This window comes from Phasianus colchicus, chromosome 20 (assembly GCF_987193195.1).
Source record: "Phasianus colchicus chromosome 20, bPhaCol1.hap1.1, whole genome shotgun sequence".
Classification (NCBI taxonomy): domain Eukaryota; kingdom Metazoa; phylum Chordata; class Aves; order Galliformes; family Phasianidae; genus Phasianus; species Phasianus colchicus.
Genome location: NC_143455.1, coordinates 10,921,713 through 10,949,241, shown reverse-complemented (window position 1 = coordinate 10,949,241; position 27,529 = coordinate 10,921,713). Strand labels below are relative to the sequence as shown.

The 27,529-nt window shown below is 45.6% G+C and overlaps 3 protein-coding genes and 1 long non-coding RNA gene across 6 annotated transcripts; 1 reads left to right on the top strand and 3 right to left on the bottom strand.

Moving 5' to 3' along the window:
- Positions 1-633: 633 nt before the first annotated feature.
- ARMC7 (armadillo repeat containing 7) lies at positions 634-2,537 on the bottom strand. The gene is made up of 3 exons (XM_031598636.2): positions 2,024-2,537; positions 1,777-1,920; positions 634-1,082 (listed from the first exon to the last, which is right to left on the bottom strand). The coding sequence occupies exons 1-3, from the start codon at positions 2,088-2,090 to the stop codon at positions 745-747; spliced, it is 549 nt and encodes a 182-aa protein (XP_031454496.2). The 5' UTR covers positions 2,091-2,537; the 3' UTR covers positions 634-744.
- Positions 2,449-24,367, top strand: LOC116232369 (uncharacterized). The gene is made up of 6 exons (XR_016459120.1): positions 2,449-2,788; positions 7,461-7,602; positions 14,289-14,453; positions 14,801-14,900; positions 15,193-15,323; positions 24,297-24,367. It is a non-coding gene; the product is annotated as an uncharacterized LOC116232369 (long non-coding RNA).
- Positions 4,479-15,602, bottom strand: SLC16A5 (solute carrier family 16 member 5). 3 transcript variants are annotated; one of them, XM_090122070.1, is made up of 5 exons: positions 15,485-15,574; positions 14,375-14,621; positions 11,316-11,459; positions 9,499-10,365; positions 4,479-7,561 (listed from the first exon to the last, which is right to left on the bottom strand). In XM_090122070.1, exons 2-5 carry the CDS (start codon positions 14,592-14,594, stop codon positions 7,326-7,328), a joined length of 1,467 nt encoding a protein of 488 aa, XP_089978196.1. In that variant the 5' UTR covers positions 14,595-14,621; positions 15,485-15,574; the 3' UTR covers positions 4,479-7,325. The 3 variants fall into 3 exon arrangements, with proteins under 3 accessions (XP_089978196.1, XP_089978197.1, XP_031454502.1); XM_090122071.1 differs by having other exon boundaries at positions 14,375-14,618; positions 15,485-15,570; XM_031598642.2 differs by having other exon boundaries at positions 4,480-7,561; positions 14,375-14,671; positions 15,485-15,602.
- Positions 20,409-27,528, bottom strand: KCTD2 (potassium channel tetramerization domain containing 2). The gene is made up of 6 exons (XM_031598635.2): positions 27,202-27,528; positions 25,953-26,061; positions 25,458-25,549; positions 24,714-24,809; positions 24,334-24,459; positions 20,409-23,795 (listed from the first exon to the last, which is right to left on the bottom strand). Exons 1-6 carry the CDS (start codon positions 27,490-27,492, stop codon positions 23,766-23,768), a joined length of 744 nt encoding a protein of 247 aa, XP_031454495.1. The 5' UTR covers positions 27,493-27,528; the 3' UTR covers positions 20,409-23,765.
- Position 27,529: the final 1 nt, after the last annotated feature.

Genomic DNA, 27,529 nt, shown 5'->3' with positions numbered 1-27,529 from the left:
AAAGGGCCAAACCATTTTATGTTTTTAGGCAGTTGGCCACCCTGGCTTTTAAGTTGCATGATTGGCTGATAATGAAAGGAGAGCAAGGTGGCTCCAACTTCCGGCCCACGTGCATTAGTAAGAGCAGGCAGAGGCTGGGCTGCAAGTGTTGTAGAGAAATATTTACGAGCTTACACAAAACTGTTTACACAACAGTTAAGTTAATGTTTTACTAAGAAAAGGCTTTTCTTGTGAACACAAATGCCATAAACCCTTTTTCTACCTGCACCTTTCTCACCCGTGGTAATGAGAGTAATACAGCTTAGAATTGCAAATTACCAGGACAGGGAAACACCTTTCTTCTGCAGGAAGAATGAAGTTTGGGTCATTTCAAAGTCATTTGAGTTGACAGTGGAAAGTTGTGTGAAAATGAGCCAGGAACTGGAAGTGATACAAGCTGAACAATGATCCATGGAGAAAAAGTAACTGTTAGAAAGGGTTAGACTTGCAAGCTGTTGCTGAGCTGCACTCAGCAACCTGCTGTCCAACAGCCATGACCTTTTTTATTTAAAATATTTGCTTCCAGTTTCAGCTGCATTCTTGGCCTGCTACAGTGCTGTACTGTCCTCCTCAGTAGTAACTAAAATTCAGTGCTAGTCTGATTTCCTTCTTTATTTTTCTCATGACACTCTTCTGAGCATTAGTTGGAGACCTGAGAAAACAGGGAGGTGCCCGTTTCAACAGCTCCAAGCTGCTCTGACAGCTTCAGTCCTTAGGGAGAGGAATCCCTACTGCTGTGTGTTTGCTTAGGTTTTTGGCCTCTTCCACCTGCAGAGGTGTGCAGTAATCCTCCAGGAAGACCGTTGCCAGATTGCTTAGCCTTCTGCTGGCCGAGAGAGAGAAGCGAAGCATGCACTCCACCACTGGGAGAGGCGTGGTCTGCTGGCACGACTGTGGTGTTGTCAGATACATCAGGGTTGTGACTGCTGACATGACTGTCTCTTCATTGGAGCTGGAGAGGCAGTTTATTATGGGCTCCACTCCACTGGCCTCCAGGATATAGTCTTTGTTAGCTTTATCCAGGCACAGGTTGCAAAGACCACCTGAAATGCGAAAAAAGCATCTGATACATGCAAGACAAATTCTTTCTGCATGCTCATCCAGGCACACTCCACACTCTTAAAGGCACCTTATTTGGGAATAAATGGCAACAGTCTTACTGCTTTTCATAGCTTTGTATTTACCGATACCAATGCGGTTTGGTCCTAACCTGTGAGATGTTTGCCCTGAGTTGTCCTCAGGCAGCTGCTTGGTCTTTCCTTCTTTTTGTAAGATAACACACAAAAATATTTTTCCTGAGTGGTAAGAGGAAAATCAGTCTTCAAGATACCAAGAACTACGTGAGGGATTTTTAATTGTCCTACATAACCTTTTTTTTCCAACTCAGTGCAGTAACAGCAACTGTTTCCTTAAATGCAACTGCATAAATATCCCCTTTTTCTAAAGGTCCCATCGGTATTCGGCAATTCCTGTTTTCTAGCACAGACACAAGCTTCCAGGTTTTGTGAGAACTGGAAAACTTTAAATGCTCAAGAGCTGTGCTCCCGGTTCTTCCCCGCGATTTGCAGCAGAGCTCCTGCGCGTCCTTAGGGGGCACCGCGCGCCGCACAGCGAAACAGCCGCGGCGCAGCACCAAGGGGCTGAAGACCCCTTTTTTTACTTTTTTATTTTTCCCCGGTTTATTACAGATGTTTTAGAGAAAAAAACGTATGGCTGCACTAAGGATGCTGTCCTTACCCATAGCAAACTCCACGAGGGTCTCGTTGTCTTCCGTCAGCATGTCGAGGAACAGGTCCAGCACCTGGAGCTGCCGCAGATGCTCGTAGTTCCTGGGGTCGTAGGCGAAGTTGGCCAGGTTGGCCAGCACCTGCTGCTTGGCCTCTGCAAGGGAAAGCACGGCGTGAAACGAGGGCGGCGGCAGCCGCCATTGGTGCACAAAGGGATCTTTGCCGGACGGAGATTTCGCTGTTATACGTGGGGTTACCTGGGCTGTCTGTCACCTGGAACTCGGTGACGAGGGCCTGCAGATACTCCAGCCTCCCCAGCTCCATCCTGAGCTCCGAGAACTCGAATCTGGCGATCAGCCGCGATCAGCCCGCGCCGCCGGCGGGGCGCACACCGAGGCGGTCCGCCGACTCGCGGCCGCCATTTTGTGGGCGTTGCTCTCCAGCGGCCGTCGGCGCCATTTTGTGGGTGTTGCGGCTCCTCCTGGCGGCCGGGCTGCTGGCCGCTCCCGTGCGGGGTGGGGCGGCTGGCCGGGCCGCCGCGCGCGTTGCTGGTTCATGCCAGTGAACGCGCATCTCAGTTTCACTGTTTCTGGCAAACGAGTATTTTTAACATTTCCCCTTTGTTCTGCAAAGATGCTCGCCTTTCCTCACCACCTAGTTGCTTGCACCCCAGGCCTGGACACTGACACCTGCGTGTGCGCCTCCTGCCCGTGAACTCAAACGCAGGCGCACGAGCGCTGTGGAGAGCAGGGAGGGCCGTGCTGCTGGGCTTTGGTGCGGACTGGGACCCCGAGCTGGGGAAGAACAAAGCAAAGAGGTTTTTTCTATGGAGCGGATAGGCAACAACGAAGCCAAGAAAAGGAAAATATTAACAAAAGGCAGCAGATACTTCCAGCCTGTTTGCACGACGGCCTGACCTGAGGGCAAAGCGAGCCGTTGTTCTGCAGGGCAGCTCCCATGAAGCTGCTGAGCACCGCGAGCAGCGTCAGATGTGTTGGTGTGGAGGAAATACAGAAGTAGAGGTGCATAAACGTCACACGTGGGTGGGCTTAGTAGGGATTGCCATTTCTTTTGTTGAAGCAATTAAATAGAATCATAGAACCGTAGAAGCACTGAGGTTGGAAAAGGCTTCCAGCCAGCTCTTCACCCTTAGCAAAGAGCGAACCCGTCCAATCGAATACAGGTTCTCCTATAGACGAGGGTGAAAACAGTGCACTGACGTTACGGTGTCCTGCACTGACTGAAGGGCCCCTGATTTTCATTCAGAGGACACTGGGCATGGTCTCATCCACCAAATGCAGGGCACCGGGGGCAGGAACGCGGGGCTGGTGGTAGCTCCTACCACACAGTAAGCTGTCTGCTCGTGTCCACCTTAAACGGGAGGATGAGGAAAGAAGTGGCACTGAATGCAGCAGCGCTCTCAGTGTTGCAGTACTGTGGGGAGACAGGGCAGGTTAAAGTCAAGGTATTTATTTCTACCTGGTATAAAAGTTCGGGCCAAGCCTGTGCTAACAACTTCAACTGTTAAAAAAATTATAGTGAATGTGTGTGTGTGTATATATATATATATATATATACATAAAAAGAAGTAACAAAGATTCTACAAATTACTTCAGTTTAAAACGTTGCCATATTAGCAGATTTAATGTAGGCCTTTGTAAATTTAAGTGTTAGTGTACTTTAAGCCACATCTGTCATTACTAATATGTACTAGGGTGTGTCTGTGAGACAGGTGGAGAAGAGAAAGCAAATGCAGACCAAGCAAAACAACAGAAGGTGTTTGAGGATAGTGGGATTGACTAATAAGGGGTGAAAAATATTGCATTTGAAGACGAAATATGCAATGATGAGTTCACAGGTACTGTATTTGTCCTTGTATTTGTCGTCAGTCAGTATGATTTTGCAAGCACAAAACCGGTAGGAACTTTGTCTCCTGCAGTGATTTCACTGTGAGCAGTGTTTAGAAACAGCCCGTGCCCATGGTAATTGGGTGATGCGTCCCTGAAAACTGTACTCTGCAGGTCATGTATTCAGCATGTGGCAAGAGGCAGCCCGGAGGAGAGGAGCACTGGGAACTGCTTGCTCTGTTCCTTCTAGATTTTATCTTGTTTTGAGTTTAATCCAAGCCGGTTAAGAGATGTGAGGAACATTTTGCATTTAATTTAAGCTATCTCATAGAGAAGAGTTTGGTAACATTCCCCAGGTTTATGGTCCGCAGAGATTTTCTGTAAGAGTTGGAGGCTGTACTAGTACTGCTTACGTGACCTGTGCATGCATCTGATTGTTGCTGTGTGCTGCATTACTGCAGGAAGTTTGTCCTGGTCGTACAGAAAGATCACTTGGCAGCAGGCAGCATTGGCTGAGGCATGCAGCCCTCTTCTCAGGCTGTTTGCTCAGGTGATATGGGCCATATTTAATCATCTCACTGCTCTGTCCACGTTGCACATACAGGTTAAGCATAGCTGTGGTATTTACAGCTTTGGGGGTAGTCTAATGACAGTGGTGCCAACTGATAGCTCAAGAAAGCTAGAATTTGGTCATTATAGAATTTCAGGTTCTGGTAGGTATGTTTCTTTTCTTGCAGTTACTAACCAGGTCTGCAAACTATGCCAGACTCTTCATTTAAGTGATTTTGCAGTTCTGAGGTGTTTTAGAGTACGTAAGTTTACCATAACTTTTTTTTTTTTTTTTTAATTAAACTTTTCCAAGATTTACATTGGCAGACTATCTAAGTCTTATAAGGTTCACAGTCTTGCAATATTTCAAATGGACTTCCTGGTGAATGTTTCATAGCAGTAAGGAAAGGTGCTTGTTGCAAAATATGTTTCGCTTGCGAAGTTAACGATATGGTTAATGACAGAGGGAGCAGGAAAGAGTATGAGGGGACTGGGTGAGGGTTATTTATCTCCTGCCATTTTTTCTTGCTCTGCTGCCTCTCAGAGGTTTGTAACCTGGCTGAAGCATTAGTGTTTGTCCAGGGTTATTTAACTGTCTGTAGATGTTAAAAACAGCTCCTTCAAAGGGTGGTGCTGTGCAAGCTGTGCTTGCCTTGCATATTGGGACAACCATAAACTAATAGCAAGAGGTTTTATTGTTTTATTTTTCTTCTGGGCCTCAAGGTTCTTAAAGACTGAGTCTTGGTGTACTGAGGGGCAATATTTATTATCCTGTAGCATGCTCAGTATGCCCGGTGCCTTCAGTTATACATTACAGAGCTCCTGCCCAAGGCAGCTGGGAGTTCAGGCTGGGAAGAGAGGTAGGAGAGGAAGAGAGGCATCAAACAGGAAGGGAGGGAGCTAGTTTTCTCTATTACAGCAGTTCAGTCACATTATTTACCTGTGGAGACACAGCTTAAGTGTTATCTGTTCTCCATCTGAGATTTGTTTCTAACCTGTGCATTCTAAAGGTATGTGTAAACAACCAGGGGAGATAACCCTAAGAGACAGCTTAAGTTCTGTAAGGCTGTTAGGAAGTTCTTAGTAAACAAGATGAAAAAAGTGAAAAGGATGGATTTGTATACTGTTTGTCTTCCCAGAAACCTCAGCCTCTGCGTAAGACTCCAGTGACCCTAGCACTGAGTCTGAGAGTATCAAAGATCAGCTCTATAAAGCAATCTCATAACTCCCTGTCCTAAGTTATATTACACTGCTGTGTACAGCTAGGAAATAATTAAAACTGAGAATTCTTTGCCATAGTGCAGGAGGAGCTGACCTCTGTGTGTCAGCTCAGTTGGTGAGTACCTGTTATTCCTCCTGTGTCTTGCAAATAGATACTTGTTTGTTTGCTTATGGGCAAGCTATGGCTAAAGCATTGCAGACAGTGCTGCGGCTTGTGCTGGAGATTCCATTACTCCCTCAGTTAAACTTTGTTTGCTGGGCTAAATTCTGGTGGGCAGTCCCTGAGCATATCTTGCCTGTTTTGTCTGGGACATTTGTAGCAGTGGAAGGATCTGGGACAACGTAATGCCCCATTTCTGGAAGAAAATGGAAAGGGAATGAAAAGGAGTGAACAGAATTTCAAATTTAAGAATTACATAAAGGAAAAGTGTCAGTATGTTCAACTGCTTAGCTGTTTTATTTGTAATGATTAGAAGAGGTTTGAGATTCAATCTCTCTGCATTGGTTTGTTGTGATGAAAGGAGGAAGCCCCATCTTTTCTCTGGAATAATGGCAAATGAAAACTGTGGTTTTACTGCTAAGGATTTGATACAGTGGTTTTCAAGATTAAGTACTAAAGTTGCTTTGGAACCTGCTGTTTCGCTTGCAGAGTTGAAAGCTATTACTTCTTCCATTTCACTGACATATTACAGTTCCATCTTTTGGATGTTCTAGAATGTTGAGCAATCTTCAGCTGCAGTACTTTGTGAGATATCTGCTCAGAACACGTGGGATAGGAAATACAAACAGTTCGCAGCTCAACAGAGGGAGTTCAGAGGCTGATGCAACTCTCGTGTTATTGCTTACAAGTGTAACTCCTAGGAGTGTGTTGGGAAAAGCCTCTCATAGCCAAAAGACTGCATGGATGTGAGAGTTAACAACAACGTTTCCTACTGTATTTTTTCTCCTCAGATTTCTTTTTAAGTTATGGTTGAGCGAAATCGTCAATAATGGGATGACAGGAGTCTGAGACTAAAGAACTGAATTCATTTCCAGAAGGGAGAAATCCAATGGTGTTGAATTTGGCCGTATATACAGATGTTTATCTTCATTCTGTGTTGCTCTCCTGTATTGTTTTGCACCCCCCACCCCAAAAAAATAGAATTGATCCCAGTTAATGCTGGAAAGAGATGTATTTATAGAAGCCATTAATCTCTTTTTATGATACATCAGGAAGCACTTGAGATACTACTAATTATACAAAGCAGACACTGTAAGGTTTCAGTCCTTTTGTTTTTGTTGCTCTGGTGTGGAACTTTTGAAGCTTTGAAAATGTACTTGGCATGAAGAACTCATATATACCTCATAGGAAAAAATATTTGATCTTTGTAGAATCCTGCCTGAGTTGTGTGACTCATTTGGCAGCCTCCGTATTGTGTTTAGAGATGTGGGAAATAATAACACGCTTCCAGTCAAAACTGTTTGTCTTCTTTCCTCTTCCTCAACCTTGGCAAGCTACCAGGAAAGTTCATATAAGTCTGCACCAAAACTGCATGTTCAGAGTAGGTGAGTAATACTTATGCAAGAAGTACCATTGTGCATAGCCATCAGTAATTATTTACCAGTGCTAACGAGAGAAATGTGCATATGAAATTCCAGTGACTTCAGAAAGGCACCAACTTAAATCAATTGAATCAACATTACTTTTATTTCTCAGAGTTGGTTGACATGGATGTTGTTGTCCCGTGGCCTGCTTTAGGACAGCACAGTTCTGTCTGTCCTTTGGCTGGCACTGCATGTTGGGCTCAGCCTGCGGTCTGCGTTGCTGAGTCTGACACAGCTCCTCCAAATGGATGTGCAGGAGGAAGGGTGATGGCTGTGGGATGCAAACACTTTTTTTTTCATCTGCCATCAGGGCTGGGTCTCGTGTGGCTTTGTACAGCAGCATAATTGTTATTTATTCTCATATGCTTGTGATGTGCACAACTGCTAGAGTGGGTTGACTTTCAGACTGTGATTCATTTGGTGTTTCGTTGTATATGGTGGACTTGTCTGGAGGTACTTTTGAGGTGTCTCTCAATTTGTTTTTTTTTTCCAGAGCACAGAAGCTGAGCACCATGAATAATGAAGCTGATATCAGGAAGAAACTTGAGGTGTAGAAGACATAGCGGAAATCACTGGTTATATCCACCAGGAGACCTGAAATGGAAACCACAGCTTAATTAAAAAGAGGATACATGGTAAAGGCAACTGTAAAGACATTTATAGAAATGTTAAATCTGACCAATTCAGCTCTGTACAAAAGATAAGCATTCATAAATGAGTTAAGATCTGTTCTCCAGATTCTAGAGCTTGTTTGTAGTCATTTTTCAGGCGGTGTTTCTGTTTCTGTGAGAAGTATTTTCCAATATACAGAGAAATCAGGACAGAAAGAAAATTGTAACTTTTTCCCCATGTACTGATTGATTTTTTTACTCATCAGAGGACCTCTGTGTCACTGCCACTTTCTGGGTTTTGGAATGAGTGACCTTAGTACAACCCAGGTCAGAAATCAGAACAAATAAGTAAGGAAATCTTTCCAAGACTGACATGTTTGAGTCTCTATACTGAAAACTTGTAATAGTGTGAGGAAAATTCACAGCACAGCAGGCATTATAACTTCTATAACTTTTTCCTCAATGCAAAACATTTAGAAGAATGACATGTCAAGTGGGTATTTTAACACTAACACTGGAGAAGGAAGGGCAAAAGGTATTCAGGTAAAATGTATGATGCCTCCTCAACAGGTTGCTTATTTATATATGGAAATATCGGAGTAATTCTCCAATGTATTTTTTATCTCCAACAAGAAATTGAGCTAATCTTATTGCACTTTATTTTCATAGAATCATAGAATGGTTTGGGTTGGAAGTAACCTTCAAGATCACCTAGTTCCCACTCCATGCTGTAGGCAGGGACACCTCCCTCTACCAGGTTGCTCACAGCCCTATCCAGCCTGGCCTTGAATGCTTCCAGGGAGGGGGCATTCACAGCTTCATTGGGGAACCTGTTCCAGTTCTCACCACCCTCACAGTAAAGAATTTCTTTCTGATATCTAGTCTAAATCTACCCTACTCCAGTTTAAAACCATTTTCTCTCATCCTGTCACTACATGCACTTATAAAAGGTCCCTCCCCAGCTTTCCTGTAGGCTCCTTCCGTATTGGAAGGCTTCTATAAGGTCTCCTTATCTTCTCCAGGCTGAAAAGCCCCAGTTCTCAATTTTGCCCATCTGCCACTCCTATCAGAGACATCCAAGACTTTTTCTGCACTTTGAGAAAAGCAACTAACATGTTTTGCCTGTGAATGACATGACATACAGTGCATGTAGTCCCATTCATAGAACAGATAGTTGCTTTCCCACTGGATGAGATATAATTCAGTGCCTGGAGAAGAGAGCTAAAACCAGTAGAGGATTCACACTCAGGTTTGCATTTTGTCTGTCAGTCTTTTGAATTTGTTGCTGTACTGCAGGAGCAGGTACTTCTTAGACAGGTTATTCAGTGGTTTTTGGAGTGAACTGTGAAATCTGTGAGTAATTTATTAGATTTGAGGGCATAACTAGTTTCCTTTCTTGCGTCTAGAGAAATATGAATGCACTCCAGAACCAAGAATAACAATGAGTAGAAGAGGCTTTTATTATAAGCCTCTTTAATTATGTAGAGCTGGTAATACCTCCGATGACAGTAGATGTATGGATATTTGCAATTTCTTGAGACTTCATAAATCAGTGCTAGGAAAGCAGTGAGAATTTTATGACAGCATGATCCTACTACTGTAATTCCTCTCTGTGCTCTGCCATTCAAAGGAAAGGAGTTCTCATCGCCGTCATGCCTATCGAAGCTGCCTGCCAAATGTGCCACTTTTTCACTGTCTGCTGTTGCTTCAGAGACACAGGCAGCTACAGAAATTATCCTTGTTCAGCTGTGAGAAGGGCATTCCTTTCTGACTCTCCCTTTTGTATTGCTCCCTCTGCATAATCAGCTGCCTGCATGGACTTGGAAACTCATTCATTCCTCTTCAATATGCTCCCAAACACTTGTCATCAGTGTCTAAAAACCTTGTTTTTCTCCAATCTGCTTTAATAGGTTTTCTCACCTGTCAGAGGGGGTCCGATGAGAAGAGTGATGCTCTCCAGGATGGTGAAGAGCCCTAGAGCGCTCGAGAACCTGTCCATCTCCACCACATCCATCAACACCTGGAATGTGAGGGCCCCAATGCCACTCATGGCTATACTGAGGATGACGCAGTAGAAGATAAGCATGCTAAATTCAGCTGAGATGATACAAATGAAATTGCTCAGCCCACACAGGAGCACGGCCAGGCTGTACAGGTAGATACGTCTCCCTGTGAAGATTGTTTGTCCTGAGAGCAGCCCTGTCAGAGGGCGTATGAAGATGTTGATGAATCCAATAATGGAGATGAGGAGGGCTGCCCTGCGTTCCTCCAACCCATTCTGAATGGCATAAGGTACGAGGTAGACATGGGGTAACGCAAACCCCATCATCATCCATGTCACTCCAATCGTGTAAATCTGGTACCTTTTGTTTTGACAGAAGATATCAAAAGCCAGGTAGTTCTGCAGCACCTGGAAACATGTGATCTTCCTGGTTTGTTCCTGGAGCTTTAGGTGAGAAGAAGATGCTCCATTGGACAGCTGAGCCTCTTCTGCTCTTCTCCCTGGCTCCTCTCCTGTACTGGAAAACTGCAGTAGTGATCCCAATGCAAACTTCACTGGTCTCATAACAGCTCCACAAACACAGCAGTTCAACAGTATTCCTCCAAAGATAAGAAAAGTATTTCTCCAGCCCATCTCATCTAGCAGGTATTGAGAAAGAAGTGGCCACAATGTCAAACCAATAGAGACACCAGTGGATGCCATGGCATTGGCCAGTGTTCGCCACCGCACAAAGTAGTAGCCCAGTGCAGTCACTCCTGCCTGGAAGCTGAAGCATGACCCCAGACCTAAAGATAAGAATGAAAGAGAAAACAACAGCACATGATCTCTCTGTAGTGTCTTACGAGGTGAAAAGAGCCCAGAACTCTGGTGTACCCACAGATGACTTCATCACAGCCCAGTGATTAATGATCAGTAATCCCAAATGAGGGGTGAAGAAGGATGCTGTGTATACTTTAGATTCCTTGTGTTCTCAGGAGTACTGAATACACTACTGATGTTTGAGCCACGCTGCCATCCCATGATTGTTCCGGAGTTGTTTTTGGGAAAAATTACCAGGACTTGGTTTTATACTGCATTCAGCAGGCAGAGTTACTTTCCTGACACTTTCACCAGGTTTCAGGGAGTTAATTATTGTTTATCTCTGTGCTGCACACAGACCTTAGCTTGCAAGAGTCAACAGATTTGGTCCCAAAGTGATCTGGCTTCACAAATCAATTTCTGTTTGTTAGAAAAATAGCATGGGTTGAAAAACAATTACATAGGAGAAATATTTGGAAAGGAAAAGTTCCCATCTTTTACTTCTGTTCAAAACCAACATGGTATTTGGTCAGAGAAAGATAACTCACATCTCCCTGGATTGGGAGTGGTGAAGTCCATGCCCAGGATATTTGTGAAGGATGTTATCCCAACATTGCACTTCAAGATGGGAAAAAGTCCCCTCTTCAAAGGCAAAAGGTTGTGAAGCTCCTAAGGAGAACAGATATTTTTGTTCTCTGAGTCACCCTTAGAGACCTGTAGCCTTTTCCAGGGAGAAGTACTTTGATATGAGCTTACTGGGTGAGATGTGTGTTAAAGGGATGTGAAGGGCAAGCCTGTCCAGCATGCAATTCCCAATGAACTGTGGGGCTTTGATTTATTCTATTTCACAGCTAAGTGAAAAACATGAGTGCTTAGTCCGGACTTCTACCACTTCCCAGCACAGCAGCTGGATTTTGCTGCTGTTCCTTGTACTTACCAGTGATGAGGCCAGCTGTTAGGTAAAGCTGGCTGAGGGACTTGCAGAAGGAGCTAGACACCATGCCCACACTGCTGAGCAGCCCTCCCATCATAACAGCAAACCTGCAGCCAAAGCACTTCACAAGGATGCTGCACAGAGGCCCTGGGAGCAGTCAGAGAAATAAAATAAAAAGGAAGCAGTTAGGGAGGAAAGAATTGTTTTGTGGGTGCTAGAATGCTGAGTAATCAAACAATTTAGGTTAAAGAGCCAGTGGATTGTCCCAGCAGCAAAATTTAAGGAAGGAAACAGAAGTAGAAAATGCACTCCCTGATCCTCTGAAGAGCTTGGTCAGCTTGTTAGCTGAAGGGAGTGCACCTGTGATCTGCTTGGGTTTTGGCCATGAAATAGGATTCCTAAGCTTCCCTGTGATTGATAGTAGATAAAAATCTTGGAAATGGAAGTGTAATTCTGTTCTCAAGTTGTATCAGTTCTATAAATAATTTGGAAAAGGATAGGACTTGAATTTCCATGCCCCTGAGTAAGAGATGCTGAACAAAATGTTATTTCTGCTTGCATATTTCCACTCCCCTTTCACTGTGTTTTTCAAATATTGAACCACAAAAGATTGTAAATTGACCTTAGTGTCTTGCTGCATAGGTGAAATTCTCTGCAAGAAGGCAGGTTGACTCTGGAACAGATCAAGAACAGGAGAAAAAGAGGGATTGTCCTTCAGAGGGATAATTTGAAAACGTCTATAAAGGTGTATGTATGTTTGCATTGGAATCAGTCTAAGCTTCAGGCTGTGGCATCAATGCTCCAGTTTATGGAGCTGTCCTGAAAGTTGTCTCTCCATGAAAACAGTACAACGTTGTTGTCAGCACAGCTCTTTCCAGATGTCTGCCTTAGCATACCTGGCCAGCGTGGGTAGGCATGAGGACCCAAGCCTCTTTGCAGGCTGTGCACATCCCTGCTCTTTCTCCAGCCCCACAAGACCTGGGCGTTCCTGGTGGAGCAAAAATGTGGGCCTTGTGCACATGTGTTGCTTGCAGGCTTTTCTAAGTAGGAGTTATGCTATTTCATCAGCAAACCAATGGACAAATAGACAGGGAGGTATGTGAGTAAGGTTAGTTGATTCTTTAATTTTCACAAGCTGTTCATTGGTGAGTTCTATGAGAGTGGGGTAAATTACAAGGTTGCTAGTGTCATAGATTTTGGGAGAGGATGATGTTAGTTCAGACCTGCAGGCTGCCAATGGGAAACATTTCTCTCTGCATGTTCTGGTAGAGGAGGCTTTGGTGGCAGCTTCATTTTCTGTTTCTGCCAGGGTCTGCATTGTTTTCAAGGCTTTATTACTAATTTTCTTTTCGTCCTCTGAACACTTAAAATTATGTAAGCAAATTTAAAAAGACTGCAAGCTTCAGAATTAGGAATCAGTCAGCGTGGGGAAAATAACCTGTGGAAAAGTTTTGGTTTGAAATAAAATCTGCATAATCAAGCAAGCAGTTGAACATTCTTAACATTAGGACTGTAACTGTGTGTATTTTGATCTGCTTGGGAGATTTTCACCTCAGACTTCGACTGGCCTTTGAAGAAGTATTCATCGGGTCAGCAAACTAATGACTGCATTATTTTCCAGCAGAACTGCTGCATTTGAACTAGCGTGAGTCTGGAGAGTTATATTTGCAATGCCCTTACAAATTCTGTCAGTGCATGTGATCACACATGAGGCTATTCTTTCCTTGTGTAATTAATCCCTTTTGGATCTATATTGGCTATCTTTATATTAACTTTCACTGTGGTCCCAGCCTCCCACAAAGCAATTATTCCATTATTGAAGATGGAATTGATATTTCCTTACAGATGCCACCAGACTTGTCTTTCCTAAGCATTTCCTAGGCATTCCCTAGGCTGGGACTGAGCTGCTTTTCAGACCATTCCCAGAGCCACTGGCTCCTGCTCTTTTCCCGGTTCCTACAGCAACCAGACCACAGGTCGCGCCCAGCAGCTTCTCAAGTCAAACAACCATGGCACCAATCTGTTTCTTGAACTTCAGTGTCAATTCTGCTGCTTCGCCTGAGGTCTTTCCTTCTGTGCCTTGCAAGTCTGGGCTCAGCTGCTCCTGCTAAGGTGCAAACTCTTTTTCCCCCATGTCCAGCTCTCAGCCAAGTATTGCACAGTGAAACTTAATCTGCTGCAGCCATCACATCAGTATGACTTAGGGCTCTGCTTTTTTTCCCTCATACCGCTGTGTCACCTTTCAGCAATATTGGAAGAGGGCAGGTATGAACTAAGGGAGCAGCTGTGGTATATGGGAGTCATTATACACTTTGCTAGATGGAGTTCAGATGGACCATTTAACCTGCAAGCATGGTAGGTGTATGAGGAGGGGCCAGCAGCAACACGAAGCACTTACTGGGAAGCCCTTGAGCTGCTGGGTGTGTTTTACTCTCCTATGCAGAAATAGGAGCTCTAGATGCCCTGTCCTGTGCAATTCCCACATTTTCTTTGGGAAAGAAATAGTGCTTAGTGTTCCTGGGGTGATTCACTCCCTTGTCCGCAAAGCAGCACCCTCCATCCACCCCCTTCAGCTGCAGGGTGCTACCTGGCCCAAGTTCTGCATTAAACCAGTTGTGCGATACCTGCTGCTGCACGCTGTGCCCAAGGAGCTACTTTCAGCCCTGAGCCTCAGCTGGTAGCCTGGGGGAGCAGAGGTGGCACGTGGAAGGGCATGGAAGAAAGTACCAAAGATCCAGCCCTACCTGCCAGCTTATTTAAAAATAACTGTGAAAAATAATTAAGTTTTCATTGTTCTGGAGAAACTGGGCTGAGAAAGAGATTCACTTTCCTCGTTTTAGTTATCTGTTAGAGTGGCGGATGGGAACTTGGTATCTGCAGACGCTTGGTGCTGGGCTCTGTGGGCATGGAAGTAGCTGGGAGGTGCATTGCACTGCTGAGCAACCTGCCCAGACCTCCCTGTCCCTTCCTCCTCAGGGAAATGCTGAGTACCCTCGTAAGGCCCTGTGACCAAGCTGGAGCCACAGGAGGCAGCGGAGAGCATCCCTACAGCCTCTACTTACCGCCTGCGTGCAGCACAGCAACCATGATGGAGGGGAACCACGATGTCTCGCTGTTGGTGGCCTGGAACTCATGCTGGAGGTCAGTGAAGAAGACACCGATGCAGGAGGGGAAGCCCAGCGTCAGCCCCTGCAGCACCACTGCGGCCACCAGGACCATCCATGCCCATCCCTGGTCCTGGACTTTGGCAGTTCCTCGTGCTGCTGCTCCTCCTTGGGCCATGGCTTCTTTCTGCTCGCGGGCAGCCTGCTGGGGAAGGGAGTGCAGCTACCATGCAGCCCTCAGCCCAGGGAACGGACCTATGGAGACAAGGGCTGCGGGTATTCCCTGGGCTCAGAGGCACCAGCGTGTCCCAAGCCCTTGGCAGTGCACACTCTGGACTTCTTGCTCTGCATTTCTTCCAGGACCTCCCTTCTTTCTCTCTACAGGATCCTGGCAGATTGCTCGAGAAATGACTGCCTTCCCCTTTTATATTGCACAAGACAGTGAGCGCAGCCAGGTACAGAACAGGACCACACCTCCTTTGAGGTATGAACTGGCCTTACCCAGTTCCGCCCTTATTTTCCCTTTCACCTGCTTTCATCATACAGAGTCCCCTTGCTGGCAATTGCTAAGGTCACCAAGTCCTCACACTGAGAGGAGTGACCAAAAAACTCTGCGAATGCCAAGAAAAATAGAAACATATAAAGCTTGCATGTGGCAGCATTCAGTTGCACTGCACATACAGTTCAAATCACTATTGTTGAAAAAACATTTTAGAAGTCACTGATTAATTAGGATCCAGTGATCTCAGATATACTTCTGCTTTATCTCTATTTAGGTCTGAAGCTGAAAGGTCCCAGGTTTGCTTTCTATGAGATCAGCAGCATGAAACAACAAGAGCATTTCACGTGAATAAAGGCACAAAACAAATCTTTGGCAGCTGGACAAGCTCAAGAAAAGCGCCGTAAGGTTTGCACCCTACAGTATTTATTTAGCACTCGACTAATGTCCTTCCCCTACAACAATAGCTACAACTGAGTGTTGTGTGCAGCTTTAAGAATGAATAATAACTCATTCTTGCTCATTATTTCAAGCTTGCCATGGCAACACGCTCAGAATCAGTTCCATACCTGGGGCTGGACCAGGCCTGGCGACGTGAGGGGCTGAAGCGCAGGGCAGGTGGCTCATCGTGGCGTGCTGGGTGCTTCTGCTTCAGCAGTGCCCAAAAGCTCTGATGAAGTCTTTTGCAACGTTAACCTCAGCATCATTCTGTAAACAGGGCTGCTGTGCCGGCTGGCTTGCAGCCAGGGAAAAAAGGGCTGCAAGCAGAGGGGGCCCGTGGGAAGGGGCTCTCACATGCAAATCATGGTGGTGGTGCTCAGCACACTTTAATCCTTTGTCCACTTTAGCTGGGTGCGGATAATGCAACTAATTCAAGTGCTTGTCTCTCTGGTGTGAATTTGCTGGATGACAGCCTAAAACCTCTCCCCGGCAACAGCAAACCCAAAAAAAAGGCAGAAGCACAGCTCCTCTCTGTTCCCAGCCGCCCTGCCCAACATCTGAGTGTGTCCAGCAGCAGATTTCTGCAGCTCAGGCTCATTGGGGAGAGCAGAGCCGGGGGTCACACACTTGCCATGGCTTTTGCCTGCCGCTGGCTGCAGGGCAGCGTATCCCTGTGGCCTCCGAACCTTCGGCATCAGCCAGGCCTCAGGCTGTGAGCAGCTCTGGGATGTGCAGTCAGCTGCCAGGTTGTTCCTCACCGCCTTCTGCCTGCGCGGTGTGAAGGGAGCGGGTTTGTTCAGCACTCAGCTGGCCCTGCCCGCCAAATGGCTCCGCAAAAATGGCTTTTATTCCTTCCCGAGTGCAAATGTGGCAGGCTGCCGCATGCTCTGGTGAGCCATGTTGTCCTCAGCCTGTTCCTCAGTCATGTTGAGACCAGGACCAGCAGAAAGCAGAGGCAGATTCTCACAAGCTTGAATGCTTGTCTCATACTGATTGCATTGGGATTTGGACTGGGGCTCACAGCAAGACATGCATGAGTGCTTACTGCAAACTGTGTTGATCGGAGCCAAACTGGTCAGCAGTGCTGCCTGCCCCAGTTCATGACGTTGCTGGAGATGGTTGTGTGTGAAGCAGATTCCGTCTCTGCTTCAGCTACTCTCTTTGGTTTCTCTCTTTCAGCTCTGAACGTTGTTTTTACTGCAGTGACCATCAAGATGCTGAGTTCAAGCTTTTCTGGATTTCCTTTGGGCAGCGCAGCAGCCCTGGAGCTGTTCCTTATGGCAGCACATCAGGAATGCTTGAACAGTGCTTGTCTCCCATTCCCGTGCCCCAGTTTCCCTCAGTTGTGATGGGGGACCTGCAGATGCTGTGATGAGAGCACACAGCAGGGCTGCTGGTGGCTCTGTGTGCATTCACACCGGGCATTTACACAGCTCCCCTCCTCAGAATGTTCAGCCTGCAGATGAGAATAGTATCTATATGTCAGCCTCAGTGAGAGCTGGCAGCTGGTGGGCAGCCCTGTGGAGGGAAGAGCAGTCCAATTCTCGTCCAAAACTTCTCGTAGTGTCACAGCAGCAGGAGGAGAACCCAGGAGTGTGTACAGGGGGAGGCTCTGAGCCCAGAGGATACCTATGGTTGGGAACAGGGAGGGCAGCAGGAGGAAAGGTTGTCTAGTTCACAGTACACTAACTCTGCACCCTGCTGCATGGCATGCAGCATCCTCCTGCTGCCCCACCTCAGGCCGGTGTGAGCTGGGCATGTGTTTATGAATGTAAAATAGGCTGTGTGCACAGAGGCAAGATGTTTATTGTAAACGGAGCCAGGCAGTAAGGTTTTTTTGGGAGAGTCACTCTGTGTCTGTTGGGGGTAGGAAAGCCAAGCACTTCTCTTGGTAAACAGCTCTATAAGTGACTTTTTAAGTTCATTTTCATCCTGCATTTTGTGCCAGGTGACTTTCTCAAGGTCACAGTATTGCTCCCACCTTCTCCCCCTACAAAGGGTATCAGAGCTCTGCTGGCACCAATAAATCCTAATTAGGCTGAGCAGCCGCATCTGACTCGACTCCCCTCCCCCACATTCTCCCCACCTATTTTGATTCCCAGTTGCATTTAAGCCTGGCTCCTTGCCTAGCGCAGCCTTTGGGCAGATGTCCCAGTACTGTCCCTATTCTCTTGGCTCGGTCTCAGCTCTGCTGACTGCCCTGAGTTCATCAATTACCAAGACACAGGTGGAGTGCCAGGTGGGATATCGGTTTTGGGGGACCAAAAATAACTCTCACCCAGTACTGAAGATGTTGGCTTGGAGGTAGGAAATGGGAATTGAAGCAACTGATGTCAGTAGTGCGAGTGCTGACAGCTTCCGTTGGCTTGGAAGAATTTGGCAAGACACAGCTTGCCCTGGTGGGTGACTGGATGTGGTTCTCCTGCATGCTGGCCCTTGCCCTCCTGACTGCTGCATTCCTCCTCATGCCTATGGCTGTCCTGTGTGTGTTGGGGGTGTTTGGTGTGACTTCAGAACCTGGCCTGAGAAAGATGTGCTTGGCTACCTTCATGCTGGAGGTGGCCCTCACTCTTAATAATGGGGAGTTAATGACTGACAGCTGTCATCTGTGTGGTAGGTGCAGACAGGGAAACAGACCTGTTCTGAAATGATGGTAAACAGGTGTTGCTCTCTTTTCGGGATGCCTCCTTGCCCTAGTACTTTGCAGCCCTCCCAGCACTGTCCCTACTTTCCTTTATGTTGGGTTATGCATAGCTCAGGTCCAGCAGCTTTCCTTCTTGGCCTCAGCTGCAGTGTAGGGATGATTTGAATCTTCATTGCTAGTTATTTTTATCTCTTTTCCTGTTAATAGTTTCTCATTATGACAGAGTATTTTGTTAAGATGGATAAGAGGTTGAGGGTGAATGGCCAAAATTTTGAGAGAGACAGAAGGCGTTCAGGCTCTAGCTAGCAAGGATGAAGCTTTGGCCACGCTGCTTTTGGCAGATCTTTGTTGTCGTCCCCCCTGCCGGGTCCTGCTCCTCCTGCCCACACCCAGAAGCACTGCAGTGTTTGCCATTGTGATTCCTGGGAAAGGGACTGGAACCTTTTACCCTGCTGGGAAATGCAGGTCACTCTGTGTTTCTAGGGTTGTGTTTTTGGACGTGGGGGCAGAAACTGCAGAATGTGATCTCCACCTTTGTTTTACGGGCAAAAGCCCTTGGTTTGGCAAATACAACCATACTGTTCTTACTTCCTATGTGTTCCCTTGTATTCAAATTTAAGAAAACTCATGGCAACATTAGGATGGGGGTGGCTGTTCATTAGGTATTTCCCAGCTCTTTATAGACCCATTTGACTGTTTTTCTCATTTAGAGCCTGGCTCTCTGGTCATGCACACAGTGGATTGGTGGTATCCTGCTGCCTGGAGGTGACTGGTAGGGGATTGCACTTTTCTTTGCTGTGATTTGGAGAAACCAACATGTTTCTCCAGCCCTGGAGGAATCAAGTATTGCCGGGGTCATTTGTTGAGATAAAAGTTGGGTTAAATCTTCAGTGACCATTTCAAAACCAGATCTAGGTGGAAGGATGTGACTAAGGTGCTTATTTCCCAAACAAGCCAGCAAGCTGGGTTACAAATATTTATGAGCCTTCAATCTGGAAATAGATGTGACTTTGCCCAGGGTGTAGGAGAGCATGAGCAATGGGCTGAGCCACACAGTTATGTGAAAACCAAGAGAATGTGTGGGCATTGAAATGCACTCCTGGCTGTGAGCAGAGCTCTGTCATCTCCTGAACTTGCAGAGAGAAATGCAGCTGTGGTTTCCACTCTCTTTTGCTGGAGCCCTTGGCCACAAATTTAGATGCTGACAGATGCCTCAACTAAGCTGCAGTCCTGTCTGGCATGGAGATACAGGGGTGGGCCATGAAGTCTTGTGAAGGTGTTGTCCTGAACCAACTGGAGTGGTTCAGCTGTGATTTCTGATTTCTGCCATGCCCATGTGCTCCCCTTGCACGACACCATGTGGTGAGTGTCTCATCTTGCACAGCTGCGGGGCCAAGCCCTGGTTTGGGGATGTGCCAGCCCTCCCTGCTCAGCTGCTTTACAGCAGCCTCAGAGCAGCTGCATTGGGCAGCAGCAAATTCTGGTTCAGAGTAAGATTAACTTCATCCAAGTTTCCCCATTGTTTACTCATCTTTCCTCCTCCTCCTTTCCCCTCCCTGTGTCAGGCCTGAATCATTGCTGTTATCTAAATTCTGGCATCACCAAATCTTGACAACATGTTGTCTCTTTGCCTCCCTGCTGTTTACAACACCTCCATTTCACACATTTATGAGCTGCAGTGCTCCATAAACAGGAAAAGAACTAAAACTGAACTTATCTCCAGGTTTGCTAACACCACAAACATGGGGGGATGCTGTGGCATCCAGGGTGGAGATAACAGATCAACTATTTTGAAAACTCCCCCGAGGTTTCAGAGCCAACTGCATGCCCGGAGCAATCTCAGCTGACAGTTGCCTGCTCAGAACACCTGGGAAGCTCTTTAGAAACGGCAGTTTATTTGTTCTGCATTTGTCTTAGTGACAATAAGAATCGCTGTGTCTTTTCCTTCAGTGGGAAAGTGGAGAATTGTTTGAGCTTCTCCATTTATTGGGGGGGGGCTTTGTAATCCAGGGAGGGGTGATGCTGTTGGAAATGCTGGATGTTTCTGCTGCACATGCTGAACCAAACAGGTGGTTAGCAATTGAAAATTGGCCCAAAGAACCTGTTCTTAAACTACTCTTATGTGGTGCTTGTATTAGCATTCTTATTGGTCAGTGGAAATGGTAAAAAAAAAAAAAAAAAAAAAATAGACGTAGCTCAGATTCTTTTATGTAAGAAAATCAGATAAATGCTTAAATTTGCCTTCCTTCTCTGAAAATAACCAAGGACTCCAAAATCTAACTAGATTTTTCGGCTTCGTGAGCCATCACAAATGAATGAGAACCATATGCAGGTACTTAAAACATAGAATTTGTGTTGGAAAGGCTGCAAATGAATGCACAGAAAGCACAGGCTGCAGACACTCTTCATATGCTTCAAACCCATTTCAGAACCTTTATTGGAAAAACAAATTAATTGCAGCATTTCAACTGTTGTTCAAACACATTTAATAAACAAAGAGAACAGTAGCAAAGGGCACTGGCAGGTGACAAACTGTACAAAACCTCTGGATTTGCAGGCAAAGGAGGAGCCCACAGCCCAGCTGCAGGGCTGGGGGGCTGCTCCGTCCCACTGCCCCCTCTGCCTCAGCCCACTCAGTCACCCCTGAGAAAATCTATTTAAAAATATACAGAAACAAAGACACTGTAAGAGGTTATTTCCAGTCTTGCCATAATGGAACAACCTAGGCCACTGGAAAAACCTTTAAAAAAATAAAAATAAAAAAAAATCACACTTTCCATTCCCAGGATCAATGCTTTGAACTTCCCATGAGGTACAGACACTGCTGGATATCCAGTACCTCTCTCCCTATTCACAGCATACTACCTTACAGTCAATGGGGCAAATTTCATCTTCATTGTTAGTTTTGATATAGTTGTGAGTGAAAGGTAACAGAAGGAAAAGCCCTGTGCTGAGCAAATAGAGATGCAGCTGGTGTATCATGCTGAGTGGCCCTTGGTCTGGGGGTACAGGTCATTAGCGCTATCAGGGAAGGAGAAATCCTCCACTGGGATTGTACCTTCATGGTCTTTGTGCCTTGTCCTAAGTATCGCCCAACAATAAGGGCTATTCAGGAACAGACTGTTTTTCTATGTCAGCTCTGAACTCAAGGCCTGAGCAACTGAAGCCAAGAAGATTCAAATGCACTGACAAGTCCTTGCTGCAGAGAGCAGTGTGGAGGGGAGATCCAAGGTGCAGCTTTGATAGTCTTTCACATGGATGAGTTAAACAGCTGCTCTGCTCAACTGACTGTGGTGGTGTTTTTTTTTTTTTTTTTTTTTTTTTCTCTCTCTGTGGCTCAGTAGGGAGTGATGCTATCACTTTTCCATGAGGCAATCTCTCATGGGCTTCACCATGTATGGCATTTTGGAACAAGGTATTGCTTTTACCTGCTTGAACTGTACTGGCCAGAATGACTCCTTTCAGGTGAGCTCATTAGTGTTGCTGTGAGTTTGAGGTGCTCAGCTGGTGCTGATGTGACAGATGCAGCTCACCCAGTCCTTGTAAACCTTCAGTTTGATATTTCCTTCTAGTTCCCAGAAACTCCCTCCTCCAAGGGAGAGAACACAAATGAATATGAGAATTAGAGGGCTTTTCAGGCTGTTAACTTGCATGATGATGATGATTCTTGATTTCTCAGCTGAGAGCACAATGACTGAGACTACAAGATACTGGCAGAGGAGAGATATCTATAATATCACAGTGTTATTTAGGCCCAGCCAAGCTGTATGGTCTAATCACACCAATACCATCTCACTACATAATAAACAGGAAAGATGGAGGGAAGAAGGAGAGCTGAGTTCTTCAGCAAATGGCAAGTCAGCTGTGTTTCATAGCCTATAACTGACAGAATGTGAATTCAAAGACACTTGGCATGGTCTGTTGTTACCAGGACTAAACTAGCATGGATAACTGTCAATTCTTGTGAATGAGGCAAAGCCTCCAGTGAAGGTGTGGAACGTTGGCAAAGGATGGAAAAGGACGGGCACGAGCATGTACCAAGAGGCCAAGTGTAGCTGTGTTGTTCTGTGCCTTTGCTGTATGCCTTGTTTACTGAACTGGTTGTCAGACCTTTGGTAACATTTTGCTATCCTTAGGCCCTGCCAGCAATAAGTGATAAGACAGGTGACCTTCCTATTTCCATCTCAACACTGTAAGGAAACCACAGGTAGCTGAATTTTTCCATAAAAGAACCAAACTCCTCAAACCAGGTGAGGAATTTCTGATACCTTATTGAGAATCATCTGCTCTGAGCTTGTCCATGTCTGCAAATTCCAACATCTCTGAAGCTTTGCATGTAGCATCAGTTTGGGATTTGACTCAGAAAAACTAAGTGCCAGGACATGTGGGCTACAAAGAACAAAGCAGGGATGAAAGGAGAAAAACATGCAGCAGCAAATTCCTAAGAAATTTCATTTACCAGACTAGGAGGGACATGCCCTTGGTTAGGGATGGCACAGCTGAACACAGAGGAAACACTGACTGCAATTTGGCTAAGATTAGAGTTCAAGAGAGGCACAAACGAACATTTTGCACATCCATCCAAGGCATTCAAAAAAAGTCACAGAAGTTGACACATTGGACAAAATATATTACAACAGTTTGGCAACTTTTCATACCCCCCTCTACAGCCCCCAGCTCTGTGATGCCCCTGTGTAATTTGAGGTGATCTCTTTAAAGGTTGGGGACACGAGGGAAGATGCAGTTAAATCACTGCATGTAAATAGTGAATCTCCTCTGTAAAGAGTCCTGTGGGTAAAATCAAACCTATCTGCTTGCTACAGTACAAAAGAAGTTCTGCCCACAGTTCTTCCTTAGTGAAAAGGCAGGTGACAGAGCCCATGCTGCTGGATACAAGGCAAAGCTGAACTTGGCAGGAACCTTGTGACTTTGCACCAGGCTAAGATATATGGTCATGGCAAGGTATTGAAGGGGAAGATGTCACCACTCTTCTTCAACAGAGAAGTGTACAGGACAGAACCATTACTCTGTCACTGCTCTGGGTGAACACAAGTCTGTTTTTATGCATGAGAAGTAATAGGCTTTGGAAAACACCAGGAGCCCATATATAATAGTGTTAACAGCAGGACCTGTGTTAGATGTATGTGTAACTTCCCTCCCCCTATTATCTAAGCTCAGCTCTTAGGAACTGTACAAGGAACAAATATAAGCAAGAATGAAAAAATTTGTTTTTTACAAGTAGCTTATTTGTTCCTTCTTTTAAAGCCCTGTTCTGATCTGTGGGGGACTGGCTGATCAGGAGGGAGCACTGCAAGATCTCTGCACTATTCTGATGGTTGTAGACCTGTTGTAGGCGCAAGAAGCGGCACAGGTCAAACAGATCTTCCCACTCATGTCAGCCTGTGTAAGGTAGGACTGACCACAAGGCTGCGTGGACCTAAGCAACCTTTGCAAAGAATCCAACTGGGAATCCAGCGCAGCTGTTGTTGGAAAAATTCAGTACAGCACTGGCCAAAAAAATAAAACAAATACTTGTGGAATGGACTGGAATCTGCCTGGAAGAGTTTTCTCCTTTCTTGTTCTCCAGAATAGGAGGAAAGCCTTTGGTTAGGACTAGAATTACTCATAGCTGGCAGGACAGGCTTGGCTTTGCTTTGCATTAGCTTGGTTGCTGTACAGGGGCAAGTTTGCATTGTGGAGAGATGATCTGTCCAACTAGATTGCCCTTTTGACATCTGGGAGTTCTAGAGGAGTGGACACTTGAATTACATCCGAGATCCTCGCTCTTGAAGAATCTGAAAAAGAAGAGAGCCTCTATAAATAACTCAGGCAAGTTTAGAAGCCAAAGTTCATGATCCAAGTCTTTGGCTTTTGTAGAGGAAAGAAAGGTAGTCTAACAAGAGAAGGAATGAGAGAGTAGCCTGCTGGCTTCTATGCTACCATACCGAATTACAAACTGGTTAAAACAGTGTCTTCTCTAGAAATGCTTTAGCTGCCTGCCAGGAGTTAAAATGTCATTTTTTGTTGCTATCCTGGGGAAAATGCATGGACTGAAGGAGAAAAAACGTCAGTCCTTTTTCCCACAGTATCCTTCAGTCACAAAATCATCTTTTTTTCCAAGTCTTTCCTCTTTTTTTTTTTTTTCCCCTCCTTGATGTGAATACATGGTAAACCAGGAAATCTTTTAAGAGAAGAAAGATCATGCACACAGGAGAAAATACAAAAGCTAGTATACAGAACTGCTACTGCAAATTGTGGATCTCCTAATTTAAGATGTGTTTTTTTTCTTTGCATAGGGAAATTCAAGACAACACATTTGAGGAGATGCCTTACCTTTGCCTTCTCGCTGGGCTCTTTGACAATGCCATTGGTAGAATTGTTGAGTTCCCTAGACACAACACAGAGGAATTCTGCCTGGTCTTCATTTCCATAGTTATATGAAGATCCAATGCTGATTAGCTGTGTGACAGAAGACAGCCAAGGTAAGGATGACTCTATTGGTAAATCTTGACTTCTGCTATATTCCTGCAATTGTCTTTTGTATTACGACTATTCAAAGAGACCTGTTGGCACTTCAGGTCAGAACAGGTCTCTCTCAATGCCAACAGGTCACGTCCCTTCCCATATTCCAGTGTCACAGTCTTTCCCAAAATGTGTTTGTAAGGCAAGTATTTAGACAAGCACCAAACACATTTATACATTTTTACTGGTACCTGTTCAAATTTCCACCCATCAGACATGGTGGACACCATCTGTGTGAGCTCTTCCTCTTGGCACTGAAGGACTCTGTATACATGTTTCACAGGTCCCTAAAGAATGGAGAATAAAGATGAGCAGGAGTTTAGCAATTGTTGTACTGGTATCAAGCTAGAAAACTAATTAGCCTTTTCCTGCTCTGTCTGCTTGCTATTTGAGGAAGTTTCAACCACATGGGCTTTCTGAGGTCTCATTCTCGTGACTATCTAGTTGATTCTAAAACTGCTACGAGTTGTTAGCATGCTTTTTAAAAGCCTTCGGGGTGCTTATGTGCCAGTGAAAGCAACACTTTGTTGTCTTTTAAGGCCATTTACTGTTTTTTTTTTTTTTTTAAATCGAATGTACTGGAATGTGGATATCAGTTCAGCAGCAGAGACTAATATAAAGGGCAAAACATGGTTCAGAGAAGGAAGAATTGAACTATTCCTTACCTCCCAAAACAGTGTTTTGTTTCCCTATCTTTGTTCACTTCTAATTGTTCATTGTCTTTCCCTACAGTATTAATAAGATGATTTAGTAGCCTGTACTTGTGAAACCACAATGGATCATCTTTCCTAGCTGTGCCTTAGTTTTAACTAAAAACTGTTAGTCACCGTTAGAAACAAACCGAAGAACTTCTACTGGAAACACCTATAGCCACGTCCTCCTACTGTGCTAGAGAAAATGACTGACTTCAGTATGTAAATATGCATGTGCATTACTTGAGAGGTTCTGTTCTCATTATCCCGTATCCGCTCCTTCACCAGCCGCACAAGTGATGCAATGTTGTAAAACTCAGCTTCTTCCAGTACCCCTAAGGAAGGAATCAAAAACAGACAATCTGTTACTTTATAAAGAACAAAGACAATTCAGCTACAAGAGTGCAAAACCTGCTACTGACTCAAAATCTTTTCCACATGTAAGAAAATCCCTGGATGATAAACAGACTGCGCCTCTGACCTCATGTTCCCAGGCTGGAAGAAAACAAGCTGCGTCCCTTTGTGGTTAACAGAACATTTAAGAAAGATTATTCCCTTTTCCCTAGGATTAAGAAACCCCATGGGTACAATCCCTGATATCATTCACACAGCCTTGCTCGGGGTGAGGTCACTAAAGCTCCTTGCTTGTTCAGAACTGCTGTCTGTTCAGGTAGAAGAGATGCTGTTCTAAAAGTGCTATAAAACAGTGCTTGCAGTTCTTCTATATGTTTCTCTTACCTTCTTCTGCGAGTTCTTTATTTATGATAAGCTTCCCATGTCGGAGGTAGTTCAGTATTGGACCAAAATATGTGGGATCTCTATCGATGAGATATGCTCCTGTCTCATCCTGTTGAGTGTGTACAGAAATGAAGCAGGCACAGTTAAATTGTATGGGGGAAAAATATTTCATTTTTAAATTATAACTGTACAGCTTTTCTTTGAGAATCTGGATTCCTCTGCCTTTGTGAAAAGTGTATCTGTGACTTTATGTTTCAGCCAGCATTTTTTTCAGTATCTGAATTCAGCTGTAAATGCTGCAACTCAGTAATGCTGGCAGATGTCTCCCAGTCAGTACTTCCACAAACCAAGCTCGCATAAGTGAAGAGAAAAGCAGGGCTTAACAGTTTTGTTTCACTGCAATAACAAAATCAAAAGCTGTCAGTCATGTTCTACCTAAATTGGTTTTCCATGCTAGTTTAAATAAGAAACTTGAAAGGAAAGTTGGATTTTCAGTTCTGATTAACAGCATGTGATATTTTGAAGTACTTCTTTTTTTTTCTCCCTTTTCTTTGAACTACTGGAAAATGCCCATTGCAGTGCGCCAGTCCTGTCTCTGAACAGTCTCCAGCAGCTGGGCATACAATGTCATCACATTACCAGCAATCCACAACTAAAAGCATTTCCTGAAGCAGCATGGATGGGCTGATAAAGCCTGTGTGGCTGTTTTTCATGCCATTCCTTTACATTGCTTCAAAGCAGTGCAGGTCCTGCTAGGCAGTCTGCTCCAAAGCAATGAAATGCTGAGGTCATCCAAAATGTCATCTCCTATCTTTGCTGAGACTGGTAACCATTACTGTGGTCATAACTTGGATTTAAATTCTAATTAAGCAGATATAAAATGTTGTATAGACAGTATAGAAACCCTGCAGTAATAATAACTGTTTGTAAAACCTGTATGTTAACAACCTGCAGCGACTGCAGAGCTATATGTCCAGTAAAGCTCTTGAACTGGGATCTTTTCTAAGAGCAGAAGTAAATACAATGGAAAAACCACACATATCCTGGCGGCGGCGCATCATTTAAATCTGTTTCTGGGGAAGTTTCTCTCCCTGCTGCGTGCAGTAGCAGCAGAAGGGCGCTGGGGCGCTCCGGGGAACGAGGAGGCGGCGGGGGCTGCAGCAACGGACGCACGGCTCGGGTGGTGCCAGGATTCCCGCAGACCCCGGCCGGGCCCGGTGGGAGCGGGAGGTCTGGGCCGCAGCCTCACCTTGTCGGAGCCGAGCTCGGGCCCGTCCTGGCAGCAGAGGCGGCACAAGAAGGACTTGGGCTCCCGGCACAGCGTCTGTCGGGTGCTCACGAAGTACGTTCCGCCCACGTTCAGCCGCACCCATTTGGAGGCGGAGGGCGGCCGGGCCGCACCGGCGGGACTCGGGCTCAGCGTAGTGCCAGAGAACCCCGGCGCGGCCGAGCGAGGGCTAGGCGGTCCCGGCACTCCCCCGGGGCCCGGGCTGGGTGTGCGGCCCCGCGGCGGCCCTTCCGCCGCTGCCAGCTCCGCCATGGCGGCCGCCCTCAGCGCCCCCACGCCGCCATCCCCG